At 39.8% G+C, this 10247-nt stretch overlaps 1 protein-coding gene across 5 annotated transcripts in view; it reads right to left on the reverse strand.

The window, feature by feature from the left end:
• CEP135 (centrosomal protein 135) overlaps positions 1-10247 on the reverse strand; it is a 34898-nt gene that overhangs the window by 753 nt on the left and 23898 nt on the right. For 4 of the 5 annotated variants that reach the window (XM_081019819.1, XM_081019820.1, XM_081019818.1 and 1 more), the window contains exons 18-25: positions 10190-10245; positions 9220-9388; positions 8325-8435; positions 6295-6480; positions 5732-5941; positions 5045-5247; positions 3949-4053; positions 1008-1145 (exon numbers count right to left, since the gene is read on the reverse strand). In XM_081019819.1, the coding sequence (XP_080875945.1) occupies positions 1008-1145; positions 3949-4053; positions 5045-5247; positions 5732-5941; positions 6295-6480; positions 8325-8435; positions 9220-9388; positions 10190-10245 (1178 nt within the window). Of the gene's footprint in view, positions 1-3; positions 611-1007; positions 1146-3948; positions 4054-5044; positions 5248-5731; positions 5942-6294; positions 6481-8324; positions 8436-9219; positions 9389-10189; positions 10246-10247 lie in introns of those variants that run through there. The other variant, XM_081019821.1, reaches the window with a different exon arrangement.

The following is a 10247-nucleotide window of genomic DNA, read 5'->3' on the forward strand; positions in this document are numbered from 1 at the left end:
AAAAAGAAAGAAGAGTGTTGACAGATCCAAGATAAGCATATATATTGCATTATTACTAACATGATAACTTAATGCAAACAATTGTAATTGTTTTTTATAAGAGCAAAATTAAAGTGATTTTCAAAATACAGGCTCAGCTCTGAGGAGTTATAAAGAAGTATATGAATCCTTGATCTGCTATTTTTGTTAAGTTTATAGACAATGCTAGGTTAAATTGAACATTATTTAAGACTTACAGGTTATATAAAATTAGTGGGGTGTAAACAAAAGAGCAAATAAATGGTAGCCTAAAAGGCTCTTCATGACCAGCTGCCTTCACTTGGTTTTGTAGTAAAAAGCTTGCATTTGAAAATGAGATTTACATTCACACACTTTGGTCGTAACCTAAAGACAAAGCTCATCCACATATTTAAGAAATATTGTGTGGTAAAAGAATGTTCCAAGGTTTGATCACACATTAAAAACATTCATTTTTCTCAAGGTTTTAAATGATTTAACAATGTTTAGGAGGTAGAGTTCATGTCAGTGTTGACAACGAGTCCAAACATGTTAAAACTTCTATTATTGTTCTTCTTTTAAAGTAATTGATTAATCCTTGAAGCCCACACCTCTGAGAAGGAAAAGATTACAGTTATTATATTACTTTGCACTATACTGTCCATTTAAGACATGATAATTTAATATTATTTTCTGCGGAATCTGTTACTCAGTACTTCAAGTCAGACTGCACTATAATAAAAACTATTAATAATATACACTGGTATAATTTTAGTTACCCTAGCTACCCAAAAGACAAAGCAGCTCCTTGCATCCAAGAATCCCCCCCCCCCCCGCCATTACATTCATACGGAGGGGCCACAGAGCAAAGGTTTACTGTTGTCAATCTGTAACTTACTCTTGGAAAAATGCTAACTGCAGACCTGTTCTGACATTTCATTTTACGCTTCATATTATGAAAATGAATAACATGTCAAAAAAGTAAACACCCAATCTATTCAATGGCATACTTGTCTGCTTGTTCTGTTACCACTGCAGCTGTTCTTTCTGGAGAATGTGAAGTTTTAAAAGTTGAACTAAGTGGGGATGAGGCACGCAGCGAAGTGGTTGAGAGACCATGTCGACGCATCTCTTGAATGGCACGCTCCCTGTTAAGTAAAAATAAGAAATTGTGAGCGTATCTCCATGCATTTTGCCACATTGGAAGCAAGTTGGAGCTATACAGAGAGCTAATAATAGTAATAATAAGAAGCCACAGTTCTATACAAAAAGAAGAAAAAGCACTGTCAGTGAGAGAGCATAAGGCATGGAGCAGAATATGCTCAGATTCACTCTTTCCTCGTTCACCCAGAACCCAACGACAACTTTCCAAACTTCACATTTATTTATTCATCTTCCATCCCAAAAGGAACCTGTTCATTAATATGTTCAGAGGAGGTGGTGAGCAAAAGGGGGTTTATTGCCCCTATTTAGCCATCTATTCTAGACAGGGGAGCTGCGGGGGGGGGGGGGGGAGAAAAAGAATTTCTTTGTCAATAATTACTATTCCACTGTTTCCACATAGGAGGTGGATCTTGGTATGTATTTATTTGCTTTGTGTTTGGTTATGAAAGGTTTATGTATGTGCAAATCTTACTTAGGATAACATGCCAAAAATAAAATAACATTACAGAAAACAGCAAAGTAAATGAAAAACCAAACAAATATGGAGCATGATCCAGACAAAACAAAATACTGTTTTCTTTTCAATGGGAGAAGTTTGAACAATGGGGTTAAAATGTTTTAACTTTGGCTAGATTAGCCCATATTTTATTTTCTACAGTACAAGAACACACCAACTTATTTTTTATTTACCTTTCATTTGTGAATTTTGAGAGGACACTGCAGAATTTGCCACAATTTTTCCTATTGTTTTACAGACTCCCACTACCAAAAGGAACAGTAAAATGTGACTAAACAGCTAAGAAAACAAGGGGCAAATTAAATGTTTTCAAAATAATGGGCAAAATTACAAAGGGAATTGTGGTCTCTTGAACCTCAGTGCTAGGTAACCTCAGTGGACAGAGTTGCAATAATAATAATAATAATAAATTTTATTTATATCCCGCCCTCCCCAGCCAAAGCCAGGCTCAGGGCGGCTAACAACAAACAAATAATCAAACAATCAAATAATCCAACATTCTAAAACATTTCATTATAAAAATTAATTAAAATCAAATTAATGGCAACCGTTAAGCAAAGTTCTGTGCAGGTTGCCAGAGGAGGGAGTCAGGCTGGGCCCTGACCAAAGGCCTGGTGGAACAACTCTGTCTTGCAGGCCTTGCGGAAAGATGTCAGGTCCCGCAGGGCCCTAGTCTCTTGTGACAGAGCGTTCCACCAGATTGGAGCCGCAGCCGAGAAAGCCCTGGCTCTAGTTGAGGCCAGCCTAACCTCTCTGAGGCCTGGGACCTTCAGGATGTTTTTATTTGCAGACCGTAGGTTCCTCTGTGGGGCATACCAGGAGAGGCGGTCCCGTAGGTACGAGGGTCCTAGGCCGTATAGGGCTTTAAAGGTTAAAACCAGCACCTTAAACCTGATCCTGTACTCCACCGGGAGCCAGTGCAGCTGGTATAGTACCGGATGAATGTGATCTCGCAGCGAAGACCCCATAAGGAGTCTCGCCGCGGCATTCTGCACCCGCTGGAGTTTCTGGGTCAGTCTCAAGGGCAGCCCCACGTAGAGCGAGTTACAATAATCCAGTCTGGAGGTGACCGTCGCGTGGATCACAGTGGCTAGGTCAGGGCGAGAGAGATAAGGGGCCAACTGCTTAGCTTGGCGGAGATGAAAAAATGCCGCCTTTGTTATAGCTGTAATCTGCGCCTCCATAGAGAGGGAGGTATCAAAGATTACACCCAAACTCTTAACGGACGGTGCTGGCACTAATTGCACCCCCGCAAGAGATGGGAGTTGCCCCCCCAATCCCATATCGTCCCGTCCCAGCCAGAGGACCTCTGTCTTCGAAGGATTTAACTTCAACCGGCTTCCACGTAACCATCCAGCCACAGCTTCCAAACATCTGGTCAGTGTGTCTGGGGCCGAGTCAGGATGGCCATCCATCAACAGATAGAGTTGGGTGTCATCGGCATACTGATGGCAACCCAGCCCAAAACTCCGGACAAGCTGGGCGAGGGGGCGCATAAAGATGTTAAAGAGCATCGGGGAGAGTATCGCACCCTGAGGCACTCCACACACCAAGGAGTGGCGGGATGACAATTCCCCCCCAAGCGCCACCCTCTGTCCCCGACCGGAGAGAAACGAGCGCAGCCATTGAAGGACTGTGCCCTGGATCCCCACGTCGGCAAGGCGGTGGTCCAGGAGTTCGTGATCAACCATGTCGAAGGCTGCTGACAGGTCTAATCAGCAGCCCCGACGCGCCTCGATCCAGCTGCCTGCGGAGATCATCTGTGCAAGTGCAAGGCCTTTTGATCCAGTGGAAAGTGTCAATTAATGAAGGGAAGATTTTTGCTTATTCTCCCTTCCCCTGCAGCTCCCAGCATTCCCAAAAAATTGCTCTAGAGATTTCTCCTGCTTCCTGTCCACTTCCTCCATTAGTGGATAAATAATAATAATAATAATAATAATAATATTTATTTGTACCCCGCCCATCTGGCTGGGTTTCCCCAGCCACTCTGGGCAGCTTCCAACCAAACATTAAAAACAATACAGCATCAAACGTTAAAAACTTCCCTAAACGGGGCCGCCTTCAGTTGTCTTTTAAAAGTAAACTTGTGGTGGAAAAAACAGCATTCGGAAAACTTATTGGATTCCACTCATAATTCTGTAATCAGATTTTTAATCAGCTGTAATAGTAAATATTTTCTGCAGAATAGTATACATAGTACTTTTATATTTCTTCTCTTAAAAACATAGGATTTGTGACACTGGGCACTTTTATAAAGCAAATTCACTTACCTTTCAAATCGTTCTGTTGTCAGCTGCCTTTTTACAATATCATAATCAGCCTGCAGCTGTGCAAGTTTATTTCGAGTTATTGAAACTTCCCTATTAACGCTCGTTCTAAAAATATTGCAAACAAAGAAAGTTCTTAACAATTGCACAGTTACAGATGGCATCTTATAGGAACTTTAAAAATAGCGGCAACAAGGCAGATAAACAAGGAGCAAGAAACAAAAACAAAAAAACCCATATACGCAGACATACAAATGTGTACACACAAATGCAAACACACACAATGAAGATATTTCTCAACTGCAAGTTTGTAACTATTATTGGGGAAGATTCTTATCAAGGTCAGTCCAGTTAAAGTATTATGCTTGGAGACAGAGTCATCTCAATATGAAACTTGAGACCAGCTCACAACATTTGCTCATGCTGCTAATTCCTTCCATATCTTTGGAGATTTCAAGTGTGAGGAATCAGGATGTGAATCAGAAACCCAGTGCTACATAGGACTGCACTGAGTACCCCAAACATCTAGAGCAGGGGTGTCCAACTTCCAAGAGACTGTGATCTACTCCCACTATTAAAAAACTGGCAGTGATCTACCCATCATAGTTGTTGAGCTTTTGGGGGGATCGGGGTTCCAGGGACACCCCGTGATCGACCTGTTGGACACCCCTGATCTAGAGGGAATTTAGCACTCCTGTTCGCATGAATCAGTCTCTAAGGCAGTTTCACTAGTTCCTTTACTAGTTTACCATGGCAACATCTGACCCTATGAATGGATGTGCAGTGAGACAGAACTACAAAATCACTGTTAAAATAACATATGATGCTACCCTTAATTCCAAGTAAATGACATTATCTTTGGGCGCAAGTCTAGGAGGACCGAGGGCTGAGACAAAAATAATAAAGACTTAAGAGTTTCCAGCAACTAAGTTATATAGTTTGTGCAGAATGGTGTCAGAAATTTAGGATTTTATCAGGTGAAAATGTTTTTTTATATATACAGCTAGGTTTTTCATGAGGCCAGATATCTTTGCATGAAGTTATAAACAGTAGCTTTAAAATGATGTAAGAACAGTTGTTCTACACTTTACAAACATACAATTTACTCTCCGAGAGTGTTAACTTGTCCTTAAGTAGCTGTATTTCTGAATCTTTCTCATGGGTTATCAAATGATTCTGAAAATCTTTGTCTCTGCTGGTAGACAAGAGTGTTTCCAAGTTCTGTATTGTAAGCCGCTCACTGGACAATTGTTTTTTTAACAGTTCTGTTTCTGCTCTTGCATCTTCACATTCTGATATTACCTAGAACATAAAAACAATTCATTCTAATTAAGAGTTTCAGGTTAAATATTAAAGGTCTTATTCATAGGCATCCTTTCATATAGGCAAATTCTATGCAGATGCTCAACTTTATGTTCCTTCAACAGGTTTAGGTAGTAGTGGCCTTGTTTGCATGTCACATTAAATCAAATTATAGCTTACCAAGACCAAACAAGAATATTGGCTCCCCATTACACCTGCTTTGTTCCTCTTTGGGCTAAGCTAAGGCTTAACATGCTGTCCAAACCCTTAATTGAAATATGTAGTCAAGATTTGTTCTTTGCTTCAGATCTTGCTTAATGGGAAGACACCTTAATCATCAATGAAGCAAGTATCTGAATATTTAACCATGGTTAAGTATAAACCAGTATGCAACACCATGGTTTTAGTGTCACATTCAACTAGCTGTATTAAGTATTGAACTTATTTAGATGTGTTGTGCTGAGAGCTAAGTTCTTCCTCTTACCCTCTCAAACTCCATAGATTTGGATGTTAACTGACGTGAGAGACTTTCTTTGCTGGACTCCAGTTTGGCACACAGCTCTCTAACAGAAACCACATCAACAGAGATGGAAGACTTTTCTTCTTTTTCACGTTTGAGACTCTCCTCTAGTTTGGCCATACTTTTTGCCATTGAAGAGATCTGTGTTTCATAAGCTTGGTGGGCAATGATATGCTATGTGAAAGACAAATGCAACTCGTATTATTACATGCAGGCATGTGACACTCCGTCTCACCGCACACTAACCAAAATTCAAGCTCTCTTGATTACTGAGTTAATATAAAGAAAACAACCCCCACCAACTTGTTTCCCCCCCACCAAAATACACTTATAATCATTTATAAGCCCTAACATGCTTCGAGAACAGAAATAGCTCTGAAATTAGTGTTCCCATGAGCTGAAACGAATTATTAATTAACACACCTTGTCCTCTGCAGAAATCTCCAATTAATGCAAAGGCGTATGATTAAGAAAGCACATTAGGAAAAGGGACTAGGTAATAAAGTTCAGCTAGTGTCAGTAATTACCTCCTGAATTTCTTTTTCCAGTAGTTCCGCTCTCTCTCTAAGATGTCTTCTCTCAGTATCAACAGAAAGGAGTTCCAGTCGTACAGAGCTGCTTTGCCCCTCAGCTTGATGGGCCTTTACTTCCCAGCTTTCAGCTTGGCTGTAGAGCATCTGGAACTTTTCCAACAGCTCCTTGTTTTCTCTTTCCTAGTTCAACGCAGCAATATATACCATTGAGCAATGAATCACTGTATCAAATGCTTTCTACCCACAAGAAATAATCACACTGCTTCACTACACATGGTAGAAGAGTTTGACCCTGAACTTGCGCTCTTCTCCATATTTTACTTGCACCCCAACTCCCACTTCTCTCCTTCCTCTTAAATAAATCTTTTTTTTTTTTTTTACATCCTCATCTTTGTTTACAGTGAGGCTGAGTCCTTGAGTTAGAACCTCAAAGCATTTAAAGCGGCTGTTGCTTTTACAAGTTGATAGAAATTCTGATGATTACACATAAGAAGGGTGTCATATTTTATGCTCTGTCGTATAAATTTCCAAGGACTAAGTGGGGCAGGAATGGTCTTTTGCTATTATCCAAATGTATGCACACATAAAACCTGTAGCTCCAGCATGTTTACAGTTTTTAAAGCATTTTAGAAGTTTGGAGTTAATAGATCTTTAAAGTAGAACACACAGAAACCCCAAACTCTTTCTCAGTCTAACTGAACATAAAAAGCTATCTGCTGATTCGGAATGTGAGATACAGAAAGATTCCCTTTCAGAAGAACTCACGTTGCTCAGAGGTCTCTGGGCTATATCCTTTGCCTTTGCTGTTTAAGGAAGTTTTTAAGGATGGATGTTTTATTGCTTTTTAAATTATTACTGATATTCTGTTGGGAGCCACCCAGAGTGGCAGGGGAAACATAGCCAGATGGGCAGGTTATAAATTATTTTTATTAACCACAAGTAACAAATTGCATGCAGTAGGAATCTGTAAGTTTGAGATATTCTGAATAAGATTTTGATTTTTAAATCATTTTAAATACCTTTCACAAGCAGAATTTTAAAAACAATGCTGTGCTACATTACACAATAGGCTTTTCATGGACTATGTTAATTGCAATCATACTGAATACACACAGAGTTTGTTACTGGCTTCAATTTAACAACCTGACCTGAGAGTGGGCATGACTCCAGCCCTTTGCACGGGGCTTGAAAGCTAGGGCTCCAATACTCAGTACAGTGGAACCTCTATTTGCGACCATAATCCATTCCGGAGGTCCGTCCAGAGGTCGAAACGGGTCACTGGGAGAGGCACCATTGTGTGCAGGCAGCGATTGCCTACTTCTGCGCATGTGCAAATGGCAATTGTCGCTTCTGCGCATGTGTGAACGGTGATCGCTGCGCATGCGCAAACAGTGGCAAACCCGCCGGTTACTTCCGGGTTTGCCATGGTCATGGCTTGGAATGACCATAAGAAAAGGTGGTGGTAAGCAGAGGTTTGACTGTAGTGTGCATGTCAGCTGCTGAAAGAAAGCAGGAAGTCCCTGACTACAAAACCTAATATCCTGCTGTATTGCCTGCCTAGTCAGGTCTTGAGATGCAGCTTCTAAATGCAAAAGCCCTACCCAGGGCTGCAACTTCTGTTGTAGCCAATAAAAGAGGTTGCAGTGTGTGCTTGGTTGGTGTGTATGTATGTGTGGTGTCCACAACAGTTGTTCTGGTTTGCAAGTGTGCCGATGGGCCCAAAAAGGTTAGAGACCCCTGGTTTAGCATTATGTTTGAATGCAGGCATTGTGCTGGCAGTACAACTGTTAGGCTATATCAAACAGTATTAATATCGAAATCTGTACCTGAAGCCAAATTGTCACTTTTGGAATGTATAAGCTGAATGTTTATTTCATGTTTAGTTTTAATAGTTTCCAGCCATCTCCACCTCTGCAGCACTCCGCTTGTGAGTTGATGCTAGGCCATGCCTGATCTTAACTTTTAAAACATGATACACCTGATTAATAAAATATTCATGGGAACTTCCAAATGCACTTCCTCACCTTTGAGGCCATTAAACTTTCAAACCTGGAGACTTCTGTTATGTAATTATGAACTCTAATTTTCATTTCTTCTTTATCACGTAATGCTGCTTCCAGTTCAGATGAGATTGCCTATTTAGATGATAAACCATTACAAATAATATTACATGCAAATAAAAGAAGGCTAGCTCTCATTTGGTAACCCTGTGCCTGAGCTGTACCAGACTTCAGGCTTCAGGTGTATATGTACTTCTGCATAGAAAAGAAATTCCCTATACATAAGAGATCAGGGAAACACTAGTTTTCTATGTTTTGAATTTAAATAAAGGAGCATTCTATTATGCAAGTCCCCCATCTGCAGTCTGAAATGAAAAAAGCCCAGACAAAAATTAACTACCCTAAAGGGAGAACTTGCCCAATAATGGCTAGATTCTAACTTAATGTTGTTTGAACAATCACTTGATGGCTATTTTAAAATCTTACACTTTTTACGGCTAAATGTAATCCGAAGAAAACATGTAAAGAAATACAGTTCCAGGGTAGAAAATCTGGACAGATGGCATTCCAAGTGGATAGCATCACATTTAAGCAAGGTTTGGGGCAGTTCCTACATACATGGCATTAGTATACAGATGTCTACATCATGTTAATCCTCCAGGTGTATGCACCAGTGATCTAGTTTAAATATGATGTTGGTTGGTTGCACATAATCTATAACTGTTTTATACATATCTAGTGTCACGTTTAAATCAGCACCCCCTAAAGTAAAAAAATATAGATTGAATGTAATGCTGCCACTCTTAACAAACACACCAGTTAAAATTATCCAAGAGCTACAAATCACATAAAATGTAATTTCAGGTACCCAAACATTATTTAAAGCAATTGTGACATGTATTATTATGAACTATTGTACCTGATTTTCTCTGGCCATTGTGGATAGATCATCCTGTAATCTTCTGTTCTCTTTCAAGGCCATTTCTTTCACCCTGCTGACTTCACCAAGCTCAGAATGTGCTGCCTCGATCTGGCGACGGACGCTGGCTAGTTCTCGGTCTTTACCGCTTAAGGCATCCTTTAATTGGCTAGCAAATGGAGGATTTGGAAAACCTTAAACAGAATTTATCTTTTTGCATTATATAAATCTACGTAACAACTACATTCCAGTAACTAAGATGAATCATTTCAAGTGTTTTTAACTTTGCATTAGATAGTAATGATGACATTATTGTACAATTCCATATTTGCAGTCTACATGGGCTTCTCACATTTCTTTATTAGCAACTTGATCGCCAAGCATTATGTCTGAAATTGTGGCACAGTACTATGATTGGTAACATGGGCCACATAATAATAATAATTTGTACCACCAAGTTATAGTTTGTTTTAACCATCTAGTAAGCCAAGACTTGGCCCAGATGTTCAAACTGCAGTTTGCTTTGCATAATATTAGTTTGCTGTTCTTCTGCTTACCCTGCAAATACTCAGTTGCTATACTGAATTCATTTGTAGCATTTGAGTATTGGCAAGGCACCATCAATTATTATCATTGGTTGGCTGTGGAAAAGATCAGGGAACATTACATTTTCCTCCTTGGAAATATTTTGGCATGCTCCTGAGCAAAACAACAGCCCTCCACCGATTCTTATGTAAGGTGCACAGAATTCCACCTTAAAGTACATCTGTAAGTGCCGAATTAGGACAATTGTAATTGCCTTAGGTTTCCCCCCCTCCCCCAAATGGCCATATTTTAGCCTTCTTCAGAGGAACCATCTTCTTCATGTGCAAAGGTTCAATTATAAGTATATTAGCTTATTAAAATATTTTGATTGCTATAAGATGAAATTTCAGAGTCAAAAGTAATAATTTTCATTACTATTACTTACTCTAAGGACGACTCTAACTGAGTAAGAGTTTGTCGCAAATTGAGGATAGTTTTTTCCT

This window comes from Podarcis pityusensis, assembly GCF_964106645.2.
Source record: "Podarcis pityusensis genome assembly, chromosome: 9".
Lineage (NCBI taxonomy): Eukaryota > Metazoa > Chordata > Lepidosauria > Squamata > Lacertidae > Podarcis > Podarcis pityusensis.